This window comes from Opisthorchis viverrini (genome assembly GCF_000715545.1).
Source record: "Opisthorchis viverrini unplaced genomic scaffold opera_v5_284, whole genome shotgun sequence".
Lineage (NCBI taxonomy): Eukaryota > Metazoa > Platyhelminthes > Trematoda > Opisthorchiida > Opisthorchiidae > Opisthorchis > Opisthorchis viverrini.
Window position 1 is genome coordinate 170,915 of NW_008751943.1, and position 13,262 is coordinate 184,176.

Consider the following 13,262-nt stretch of genomic DNA (forward strand, 5'->3'; position numbering starts at 1 on the left):
CCTATCCTCCCACAAAACTGATGGGTAAGGTGTGTGTGTCTGCAATGGAAACTATTGGTTGTTTGATTTGATCAGTGTTCACCTCGTAGAATGCCTTCTAAGAAATAGGCAGTAATCAATTGCCATTCTTCCGTAGGGAAGTTGTGGTCAGGTGCTCAGTCGCATCGGACGTGCCTCCATTATTGGGACTCACCGGATAAAGCTTCGCTATAATTCCCGGTCGACAAAAACCCAGCATGGTCGGGCCACTCGGATTCCAACCATGGATTCATTTCTGACTTCCAGCTAAATTCAGATCTCGTGTCTTGGTAACTCCTGTAATTTCCGTGAGGGTTGATGACTAGTCAGTCGATGGCTGTTTGGAGCGAGGCTACCATCTTAGCCGTATTTTTTTCTCAAAAATTATCGGGCATTTCGACTGGCAACTTAGCAGTAGGTTAAATTTAGCGATTCCATTCTCGGGTGGAGCTTCAAATAAATACGAACAGAACTAAGTCGCTTGAACTGTCTCGTCTCGAGCGTTGTAAAGTTGTCATTTGCGTTTGATCACGTGAAGCAAATACATTATGCATATTGGTGCGAATATTCGGTGGATTGTCCTGCGACGGGCAGTTTCTTGGATCATGAAATTCTCACCTGTAAAGCTGATAAACGTATAGTTCCTTCTGGGTGGTACTTTGGGCCCATGTTTGTGTCAACTTGTGATACTTAGACCAAATTCAGGGAATGCCTTATCGGAGCCCGGAGACCCAGTTGATTCTTCTAGAAAATGGCTGGAAAGAAACTCTTCTTAGAGTTGGTTACCGCTGATAGCATCCAAATAACTTTGCAAAATTTTCATTGCAACGTATATGAGTGCTTCCCCGTACACTTCCAGGCTCTTCCACGTAAACCGCCTAGTTCTCTGATATATTCAAAATCAAAATTTCACCAGGTAAGACTCAATTTAAGGAAAGGATAGTGAGCTGCTAAAGATAGTTTGCTAAACTCATCAGTGTCAAGTATCAATATGTCTTTGTTTTGTTTGACCACTGAGAAATCTCCGTTCCGTAGGATTGGCATAAATCATATACTAAATTCGGTATCTTTTTGGCTTGTATATGAATAAATACACACTGACGAACATTACTGTTCCGGGGATCTCGTCGTTAGGTCAGTACACGTCTCACAGGAAGGTGAGTAGGTGATGGCTTACTGGTTTACTGTGAGTAGTGTTGCGTGTTTGCCGAACCCACATCCAGTTGCTTTGGTTTTCCGGTAGAATGCGGACCAATCCATTTCTCAAACCCAGACAAGCAACGGTGTGTGTGTGTGTGTGTGTGTGTGTGTGTGTGAATACTTGGTGTATGACTGTCTCAAATCGCTGATGTCTCTCTACTCATGTTCGCATCTGAGGCGAAGGCAGCCGTTCACAGGCAGACGTATGTTCAATGCTTTCATACTGCTCTGTGAAGTCATAACCTGACAACCATTGATTGACTGGTTTATATCATGAAGACACCTGGGAGAATAGGGCTTTGAAAAGTAAACACGACGGGCGGAAATCTTGTGTATCCAGTGGATAGTCTAGAAGATTAAGTGCAGTACGATGGATGGATGTGTGGACACTAGAAGAACCGCGAAATACTTTGGGTCATGCACCAGCCACTTTGAGTCTGTTTCTAACTGGATCGACCAAGTATTCTGCAGACTAAGCCGCAAAAAAGGTGGGTCAGGCTTCGGAAGTGGATGGATATTGGAGAAGGCTCGCTTAACTACTTGAAGTTTTCTCAAGTTTCTTATTGCTTGCATGTTTTTGGTTAGTTCATGAAGGCAGGCAGTAATGAACATAGCGTACGGGTCACCCTGTGTGCTTTACACGTGATAGCGGGATTATGTATCAATCAAAGATGGATTATGATTGAAGCACTTGTTTTTTTCTTCCAAAGAGTGTCAGTCAACACAGGTGGTTTTTTTAGATTTCGAGAACGGGATTCGCTTTCTTATCACCACGATGGGCACTACACTGATCAGACTACGTGGTATGGTTAAAACCACGAGCAATAGGGTGACTGAGAACATATATGGAGCGATTTATTGAACTGAAAGTCTTTTGCTCCACGACCTTACTCATGACGAGCAATCGACGGGCGAGCTCTGTGTTCCGAACATATATCTAGGGGAGAATCAAGGTCAAATTTCGCTACATTCACTGTCGGCCGAGGTTTCTTCTTCTGAATGGGCTATTTAACACCTAAGCTAAGGTCGATGCTCCTACACTTTGAAAACGCTTGCATGTGTTACTCATGGATACCTGTAGAACCAAGTCAAATATATTATCCGTTTCTTATCAGTTACATTAGAAAATAATTCTCACTGCTATTGCAGTGGGAGAAGCAGTTGCATTGAGCCACGTCCTCATGAGGCCCTGTTTAAAAAACTATTGATCAAAATCTCAAAATGATTCGATGCTTTCCAAGAGTAACAGAAGGTCTCCGGCGTGATCCTCGAACGCTGCATACAATTCAGATGAAGTGCCTCTGGGGCACTTCAGTCTTCTACTGATTTGCTGTGACAGTTATTATGAAATGTTTTACAGAATCTCCAAAATCCCTGAAGTTGATTTTACAGAGCGGAATGAATGCTACGTCAGGGAAAAACACAAACACTGAATCAGGGCGATTAAGGCTAAACTTCAACTTTATGCTGCTGATCACCCAGATGTCAGATTTACGAGTGCATCTTGTCAGAAAATCCCCAGGAATCTGTTGGCATATCTTTTCAAACAAGTTATGGGGCTAAATCGAAGTCATATCCTTTTGAGAGCGCGACAGATTGGGGGAAAACACTCATTTACACACTCATTTGGTTTAAACGAGAGACTCATTCTAATCCCCTGCTGAATACCTCGTTTATGGTATTTCTCCAGTAAAGGTGATGCACAGAGGCCACCCCTTTTTAAGTTGGTACGATATTCGAGATATTGCAGTATATTTTCTTAAAGGAAACTACTTATAGGTCGAACAATTTTCAACAAATTAACGAGTCGTATCCTTTAAGAACAGATACGTTGACAGACGTAATACACTACTCGGAAGATTGCTGAAAATTCCTCGACAGCCCACGACCGGTTTCGTTCTTCTTAGGGCTGATCAGATAGGCACAGTCCCTGAGTTACCGTCAACCTTATGTTCTACTTGAACCCAAATTGCACTGTTTTCGAGGAATACACTCATTTGCAAACCAATTTGGTTTTGCGGGAGACTCACCTGGGAACCGGCTGAATTTCTCGTTTATGGTGTTTTCAAGCAACTGAATGTGCTGCGCCATGTTTTAGTCGGTACGATATTCACTTTATCGCGATACATGCATAGACGAAATACACTACTCATAGGGTTGCTGAAAACTTTTTGGCAGCCGACAACCGATTTCGCTCTTCTCGATTGAAAACATCATAAACGAGAGATTCAGCTGGGTTCCAAGTAGTTTCCCGGCTTCTCGATTGAAAACATCATAAACGAGAGATTCAGCTGGGTTCCAAGTGAGTTTCCCGGAAAACCATACCTGTTTGTAAGACACACATTGATATTATTTCATTTCTTGTATTCCACCTGTTCAGCACGTGCGCACACACGGTCATCCAAAACAGCCTACTTTCCCGACCGAAGCTTGCCGGGTACGGGACTGATTGGTCAAACTGATAGTTTATTCGATACTGTAAAATGGCGGATAACACACAAGCAGTATGGCCCGACGTCTATCGTTTGAATTATTTATGCGACCACGCAATTAAGAGGGCAAAAATTAAGGTCTTATTCCACGGTCATTTACAGTTTGGTGTGCTACTGACAGTCATCACCCCTTCGGTCCTCCGTCCCCACCCCGAAACGAATGCAGGAAGGCAAAAAGGCTCTGGAGTGGAAAAGCAGTTACCCCATTCTGAAAAAAAAGTTGTTTCAGCTGAACTCGGGGGGACGTGGTGCACATGACTGATCTGAGGCTGCCTACACATCCCTTAGTCATTTCTAGTTCACCACACAGACCGACAAAAATTCACGGTTCACATTGTCTTACTCGCGTGAATGCATCAAATCCAGTTGTGAGAAAACACACAGGACAGGCTGGAATCCATGCTGTGGGGGCTGGAACCGAATGACTAGCCTGAAGAATCTCGACACAGGTTTTATCTGGTTTTGTGTAGTGAACCGTAACGCGCTGGTTTTTACCGGATCAAAGGAACTACTTACAGTGTGAAAAACACTTACTTTTTGGAAGACGCTCGCACTTTTTGTCACATGTCTTGGTGGCCGATTCGGCCCGATTTCAGGGAGCGGTCAAGCGTGTTTGAAGCTTCAAGGATGACTTGTTGCAATGGTTTACTGCGTCTGTGCAAAATTCACTGATCGACAAAAAAACCGGGCGATTATTTTGAATCTCAACCAGGGGACTTGAACTTGTTTGGTTACTGGGATCACAAAGACTAGTTGTAGCCTCATTCAGTCGGTGACTGGTAACGATTTGATTAGCACTCATTAAATTTTTCCGTTACAGATTTGAATCATGAGGAATAGCTCTCAGAAGTGCAAGAGGGATGAGCAATTACCATACACTTGGGTTTATCGGCTTTAATTAGGCGCCCACCGTGTGTTCGGATCCGCCCGTGGAAATCGTCACTAATCGACATACGCCTCCAGGATGGCGTCTGCCTGAGATTCTCACTTAAAGAGGAGCCTGCATATTGTATGCTATCTGAATATTTTTTCGGTCTGTATGGTTTGGGGAGTGTAGATTTGTCTGATACGATATTGATGAAGCTCAGATATCCCGTGTGTGCATCTTCGTTACATTTCAGCCGGCTTGAAAACAAGTACAGTTCAAGTTGTCGCAGTTCCTGTTTTTCGGGTTTTATCTGACATCGAGTGCTTTTTGAATGACTTGTTTCTGCTTGAAGTGACCTCATCGCTCGCCAGAAAGTTTCTACATTCTGACGACAAATACGGTTAAAAACGTTGAAGCAATAACAGTTGAGCGTTGGTTCAGTGCATTGATAGCCTTTGCCGTCCACGATTAATCTGGTGTAAACAAATTCCGTCAGTCCGAAACGAACTGAGTAGTGATTACCAATTCACCGGTCTTCTGATAATCGCTCCGATTGATTGGCTTTGGTGAGTCAGCTGTTGTACAATCGATCAGAGTAGTTTAAACGTGAGTCATGTGACAAACACGCTTATAAGATGCCGCCCAAGGTCCCCTGGCGCAACCACATCTGGCCAATCAGAGCACCATGAGACTAGGTCATTGACGGTATACAATTATTTACTGACGATACAAATGAGCCGCGAATGGGTCCCTAAATAAATAATCAATAATGATAAATAATACCAATAAGTAGTATCAGAAATATCGTGACAAATCTGACGAACGTCTTTGATTTGGATGGTGGAAATAAACATGATGACTACTAATAGTACGCATGACTGGGTGAAAAGATAACGTTTTGGCAAACTAGCGTCTCATTAAAAACAGTGAATCCAACATTCTACATTCATTTAAAGTGCTACAGATGTGAGAGCAGCAGGAACGAAGTTGCGTCCTCATGTATTCACATCGGGAAACATTTTATGTGAATGATCTGCTGTCATGTTCTTCTCGACTTATTATTGGTCGTTTTCGACGCAATGATTGCCTCTTTGATGAACGTCAAGCTTCGATGTCCAAATCTCCCACGTCGGTGAATAATTCATTTATTACTTTACCATATTCGCAGTTTATCAAATCCCTTTGACTGCATCATGAAACACACTTTACTGGATCTTAGACGACATGAGCAGGTTACCTTTTTCATCGACGATCAAGGGTCAGGCTAATGAGGATCGCACACCTTGATTCATCGTCCTGCGAACTGATTTCTGCGGCGATGCGTGTTAGAACAAATGGTTGCATTCTGCTTTCTGGGTTCAGTCTACTCAACGTCACTTTAGTGACTTTTCGAGACTCAGTCCTACAGAGAAATCTGGTTCAGTTTGGTGACGAAGAACGAATTAGGCAAGACATTCCCATATATATATATATATATATATATATATTCTATAAAGTACCCATGAACACGCAGAATGCACCGTTTTGCATGCAGAAATAATCTACGAGGATTATGTCCCGTGTAAATTCAGTCAAGGCTATGAATAACTGCTGACCCATGACGCGAGATAGCCTAGCAGTTAGGGTGGGCATTCAATGATAGGAATATTCCTGGTCCTAACCGCCCCCGGACTTCTCGACCGATCCTGACTAGGCTTGGTCGTATCCAAGCCCTCGGGCCTCCTTCGGGTGGCATGACAGCTACGCATCAAAAGTGTTAAAGAGGCATGGTTTCATTCATATAAATATCTACTAATATCTTTACTACTGACCCCAATAAGTGTAGCTCAGAAGTGAGCGATGCTCAATAGATTCGGCAGTTTCTGATGGCCTTTGATCCTTTCGAAAACCTACTGAGAGGTTATCTCTTTAACCGACTGACTAATGAATTTTGGTGTACGCTAACTGGCCAACAACACGTTTTGTGTTTCTGTGTCAGATTTCTCCCCCAAAACCAAAAGTGGTTTGCTATGTGCAAGACGGATGGCACCACAAACCCTCACAGGTAAGGCTACCTGTATCTCAGGCACTGTTATATTTCATAGGAATAATGAATGACCAAATCATTTTTTAATCGGAACAGTTTTTGTTTGAGTAGTATGGCGTAGATTCGGCCAGCGCTGCTACAAACAGGGGATCTATTTTGCCTCTACCAAGGAATGGCTTGTCATCCCATGGCTTCCCGTCAAATCATGACCGACGGAGAGCGATGTTATGGCCTCTCATAGGAGCAGCTTTTGCTCGTTTGAATTCAGAAAATCCTTTCGGTATTATCTAATGACCTTGATGGATCATGTGACAAACTGTTCCGTTTTGTCGTGTTGTCAGGCGATGTTTACTACCCTTGATGATTGTCAATCCGTAATACCTTGTTTTATTTCCATCTGTAGTCGTCGCTCAACTACAATTTACCGTCCTCTTTAAAGTCTGTGTTATGGGGAAGACCAGACGATCACCTTCCAGCTCACACAGCTTCCTCTTTCGACCAATCGCATACCCTGGAATCCCTTCGACCTTGGTATCCATCAATACCGGATCCGCGTGCGTGTGGCAAAGACGATGGATTTTCAAAAAATTTCTGCTATGACTCAGGCGGTCGTTTGTTTTACACTGATGACAGGCAACATGAGGAATCCTCACCAAAAGAATCCGCCCTTGTTCTTCACAGTCGGCACACTCCACCACTGCTCGGCCAACATCCATCAAGCGCAACGGTCAATGAGATGGTTCCCGTTGCAGATATGCCAAAATTATTGGACGACAGTGACTCACCCAGTGATTTCAGTTTACAAAATCGATCAGAAACCGAGGTTTTGGATACAGTTATCGAGCCAACCACTCAATCAGTACGTCAGATTGTCGAACAACAACGACAAAGTGCGGATTCGAATTATAGTTTAGATGACAAATCTCCTTATCTGAAGCAGCTGTTTTGTGCCAGAGCCTTGTTCTCTGGCACACGCGTATCACAGGCTGATTATCCCAGTTTTTCGAGCTACAGTGATGCTGAACAGAAAAAATCTTGGTCTTATCCTCAGTACAGAGATGACGTAGTACTACCACAAACAGAAGCGAACGGAACTCATACTACCACTGTCCCTCACGATATTTCGCTGAGGTCATTCCAAAACTCCATAAGAGACGTAGAGCCAAATGATCCAATCACCCGACCATCAGGACTATCACATGGTACAGTTCCTGTGACTACTGTTCCCCAGGTGGGCACAATTGGACGACCCCTCACTGGTGTATATTGCCCTCCTGCTGTCGGGGGTCCACAGTGCACCAACCGACTTCCACGTCCGTATGAACCTAGACAGTATGGTGGAGCTCCACGACCAACCTACAACTCACTGACAAATCCTTTCATTCCACCAACGCACGGCCTTCCCCAGCCAGGCTATCATCCTGCATTTGGGAACTTGAGAAATTTCGGACCATCTGGATTTTCTCATCATGGACATGGCAGGTAAACAGTTTGTTTTTTTGCCTTCACATTATGCTACCTTCCGCTACCCAGATTTCCTCACGGCAAGTATTTGTTGTAAGATTGATTGCTAAAAAATGCCATCTCCTTTGCCAATTACATTTCAGAGTTGGCACAAAAGTTGCGGTGCACGGTAGACCCATCCACACTCCTCACGAATATACAATCATGAAGCAGAACTTTCGCTCTTTTAGAGTAGCTTGCCATGCACTTTGGAGATAGTTTTCAGCTTGCTGAAGAGACTTCATTGTATGGGCTAACCAGAAATGACGTTTTGAAATGTCTTGACTACAAGTTGGTACATACCTTGGTGCGGTGGGCCAACCCTGAAATGACGTTTTGAAATGTCTTGCATACAAGATGGTACTTACCTTGGTGCGGCGACAGGGCTGAAATCTGTCAGCCATGGAGTAAGAACGTTATAGTCCGTCAGCTTTTCAGAAGGCGATCCTCCTTGAAGATTTATTTTGTTTATTTCTAAAAAGTCTAGTCAAGTACATTTGGTCAGGTGGCTTAGGTATTCGGGCTCCCCAAGTTGTTTCTGCTTCTGAAACGTTCATATCTCCCACCTGGGTTTGCAGACTTGTCTATAGATTGTGGTAGCGTGAGTACACATCTCTGACAGACACAGCTGTTAGAGAGTTAAAAAAAACTGCTAAGGATGGAACTGAACCAAAAACGTCCGGCGAAACTGAAGCATGCTTCAGTGGCTAAGCCATCCGGGTCGCTTGTTGTCCGTGGAACTCTTGGGTTTGAACTTAACCGTTCATACGTCTCAGCGCTGCCTAATGGATTAAAAGGTGATATCTGTCAGCGCAGCTTCTGAGACCCAGGTGTAATTACCGCAGTAAACAGACGCTGAAGTCATCCAACTACGAAAAAGGCTTTGATGTGGACGTTGTAAAATGGACTCTGTGATAACGCCACGACGCTAGTACTCGATTAGGCAGAGGGGCGGTGAATGACCTAGTCGCCTAAGGAGAGCAAACAGCCTCGGTTGCACAGTCCGCAGAACACCAGTGGGCAAGTGATGATTCAAACGCATCCTCAGGTGCGTCTTTTCGCTTATGCATAGACATACGCACGCACGCACGCACGCACACACACACAGCACACGTACACAATTCAGTGTGTTCCTTCGAATGTGATACCGCCCAAACCAACAGACCTAAACTGCTTAATTGAAACAGTGACTTACAAAACCAGAGTTTTTTTCACGAGATCTTGGTTCCGTTTGCAACCTCCTAGTTATGTTTCCACCTTACGGATACGGTGACTAGACTCCAACTCCCCAAACTAAGTTCACCCAAAAAAGTCCCCTGTGAGTGATCCTTTTGGTTAGCCCATTGTTCACGTGACAATTTTTGACGATGCACTCGTTTTCATCTTTCACAGTTTCGGCTACGGTTTGGACGGCACCAGAAGAAAAAACGCCACACGAGAGAGCACAACCACGCTGAAAGTTTGGCTTCAGGAACACATAAAAAATCCCTATCCCACAAAAGGTGAAAAGATTATGCTCGCCATCATCACCAAGATGACCTTGACACAGGTGAGCTGAAACGTGCAATAGGGAATGTTCGCATTGTGTCATCGAATAAAGATCAGGATTAAGCCGATAACGTTTGTCTAACTCTGGAACCTTTTAGAGGGTAGTTTTAGAAAGTAACAACTTGTCTTTGGGCATACATTTATCAGATGGGATTTTGGTCTTGTGCCATCACAGGTACAGTCGATCGATACCAGTGCAATTTAAATGTGCCTATCGCTAACCAAACTGAGCAAGAATACTCTTTGTTGTTTCCTTTTAACAACAAAAGGGACGGAAGACTCTGTAAAATTCTGGCCATTGTTGTCACACGCAGTGACCTTTAGCAGAGTTTAATTCGAAGCTTCTTTGCAAATTGGTATCAGACGGCTTTATGGGCATACGCATTGCTTTCCATGAGTCCTACCCAATCAAATCCAATTTAACGAGATTGGGAATCAGCGCTATGTCCCTGTTTATTCTGATTTTTTCGAAGATTGATTTAGCCATTTCTTTGCCTGCTGATCCTGTAATATTACTGGATATTTGGGGGTAAATGTCCAACCAGATCCCGAAAAATTCCGAAAATTTTCGTGAGTGCTTTCATCTTTATTGATCTCCATGAGGTAAGCTTACGCAGGTCGATCATGCAACCGTTGGACTAACAGTTTCATGCTGTTATTTCTGAACCGCGACTTTGAGACTATCCATCTGATGGTGAATTGAATCAATCCACAGCTGGTCAGACACCGAAAAGTTAGCTCGATCCCTGCTCGAAACTAGTTGATGGAAGGACGTCCGAGTTGTCGATCAAGGTATACTGTGTCTGATTCCTGTCTGCCTCTAGTTGTTAAGTCCGAATGGAGGCGAAATCGATCGTGGCTGAACTTTTCGGGGTCCGACTACATCCTTAAACAGCCTAAATGCTAAGCATGCGGTTGACGCTAAAGTAAGCTTAGTATGTTGGACTGGTGTGGATGGGGCTCACTAAAACCTATCTAGAAGGCCTTCCAGATCTTTGTCCGGGAAGCTTGCATCTACAATTTGTTGATGGCTACGCTTGAGAAGCTGTTACTGCTCAGAGAGTCTGTTCGGTTTTTCGGCTCAAAACGGAAAATTCGTTGGCTTAATCCCTTACCTCATTTACTCGGGAATTTGTCGATGACATTATCTCGTTTGCTCATGGCCTTCCAAAACCATTCCCCACTATAGGTTTCCACATGGTTCGCCAACGCAAGACGTCGGTTAAAAAAGGAGAACAAAATGACTTGGCCGCCAAAAACCAACACGAATACAAGTCGAGCGAGTCCCAACGGTTCGCGTTATCCTTCGTCCAACACCGGATCCAGTGACAATCGAAAACATCACGAAGAGGACAGTAATCCAGATGCTACGAAGGAGATGACAGTAGATGAAGATGATGAGGATGACGAAGATGAGGCAGAAGGGTCCGATTTGGTTGACGATGATGACGAGGATGATGATGATGCGGAGAATGGTGTGGAAGGAGGGAATAGCAGTGTGTCTCGTCCCGGTGAAAATAATTTACCTGGATTGAGAAATATGAACATTCCTGATACATTTAGTTATTCGTCGGCTTCCGAAAAATCATTCACAAACTTGCGAGGACCATCCTCGGAAACAACATCTCCCGGATTTTCTGTAAATAATCCATACTACGGTTTGGAAACGCGAAATCAGCTGGCATTTGTGTCTGCATCCGCGCTGATAGATAATGACAGAACGTGTATGCAACTGCCCACTCCTAACATGGATGGTACTCCCCACGTAAGGAATGCCACCTCTCCTCCGCACCATCATTCGATAACCTTACAAGCCTCTCCGCAAAAAGATCGCCTTGACCTGTACAACACGTCTACAGCGTTTACACCCCGGCCCATTGAATATATGTCGGCTAACCTTGCTTATCCTGCCCCATTCAATTCCATGAACGCCAATCGATCAGTTCCGTTCCCCAATGTCCCTCCAACTGATTTTGATCCCCTTCCAATAGCAAGAACATTCAAGCCACCATGTTCTTTCACACTATTTGACCAGTCCCGTTCAGCAACCGATACCTATTCTCAAACTTCTTCGCTGAAACGATTTCCGCACATGGACCCACCAGCTGCAGAAGTTGATGCGCATCACGCAGGATTGCCACAGAAACAGTCCACCACACCAGATTCTTCCTTGTATATTCCCTCCTTGCTCAATCCATTCTGACCCCCTGTGTATGATTCTGCGAGCCCAACCAGTGAGTTGTCTTCAAATTTTCCGAGGTCTGGTCGCAGCCCGATGTTCATAAACAAAGGGCTCGAGTCCATTCGATTCAGGACACCTGCTCTGTCACCTCGAGATGCAACACTGTCTATTCTACTGCACACTATCGGACAGGACCACGTTTGTACATTGCATTGAAAGGATAGTGTTCATTAGGTATCGTTTTTGTTTTTGATTGCATCAGTTAGACCAAGCGGTACTGGAAAGTTAACACATTTTAGCTCCACCATGGCTAGGGGGGAACCAAGGTTTAATGACAGGAAAATGTTTTATTTCACTGAGACCAACGGGCACTTTTTGTCTGATCTGAGCAACCGTACTGCACAAAATGGGTGGTCGACTCGTAGCCTGGAGTTCGTAATCTTGAACAACAGATGTGGGCTTTGTACGTTTGATTCTTCCGAGTTTCAGTGAAGAAAGAGAACACCTGTGGAGCTGAAGTTTTCTAAGTTCGACTTAAATAATCGACAAGACTGCGGGCCAATGGCCTCATAATGCTCACGTCCTAGGTCAGACAAACATTTTCTGATTATTTACTAGTAGACAGGTTACTGTTTGGATGAGTAACATCCCTTTAGACTAACGATCATACCTTGCTATTATTGCACTTCGTTAAGCCTAATTTTCGAACTCACGAGATTTGTTTCATCAGGCAGCATAGGTAAGGAGTGGCGCGATGAGACTTCAACTATCGCAAAGAACGGCTCATAAATCTAGTCGGCCAGCCAGGAAGTATTTTCATAAAGAAAACTACTCACAAGGTTGCTGAAAACTCTTCGACAGCCCACGACCGGTTTCGCCCTTCCGCTTAGGGCTCATCAGTTAGGCGCAGTCCCCGAGTTTATGTCAACCTTATGTTTTACTTGAACCCAACTTTGACTGTTTTCGATGAATGCACTCATATGCAAATCAATTCGATTTTCACGGGAGACTCAACTGAATCTTTCGTTTATGATATCGTACAAATGAATGTGCTGCACACAGACCGTCTCATGTTTCGTTTGGCACGATATTCGAGATATCTCAGTATATTTTCATAAAGGAAACTACACACAATGTTGTTGGAAACTCTTCGACAGCCCAAGACCGGTTTCGCCCTTCCACTTAGGGCTCATCAGGTAGGCGCAGTCCCCGAGTTTCCGTCAACCTTATGTTCTAATTGAACCCAATAAGTAAGCACACAGTAAATAGTTTACTGCAATTTCGCTCAAGCGAGTTGCTGACATACGGTTCTTGTTGAGTAGCACTCGATCACGTCAGTTCAGTCAATCGTAATTATGGCCTAGAGTTTGTTCCTCATTGAACTTTAAAACCTCAGACTTCCAATAAGAGACTCTGACGTGAAGA

At 44.1% G+C, this 13,262-nt stretch overlaps 1 protein-coding gene across 1 annotated transcript; it reads left to right on the plus strand.

The window, feature by feature from the left end:
• Positions 1-769: 769 nt before the first annotated feature.
• T265_09553 (hypothetical protein) lies at positions 770-11,858 on the plus strand (the record flags this gene model as incomplete). The annotated part of the gene is made up of 4 exons (XM_009175658.1): positions 770-934; positions 7,008-8,086; positions 9,500-9,656; positions 10,845-11,858. 4 exons carry the CDS (start codon positions 770-772, stop codon positions 11,856-11,858), a joined length of 2,415 nt encoding a protein of 804 aa, XP_009173922.1.
• Positions 11,859-13,262: the final 1,404 nt, after the last annotated feature.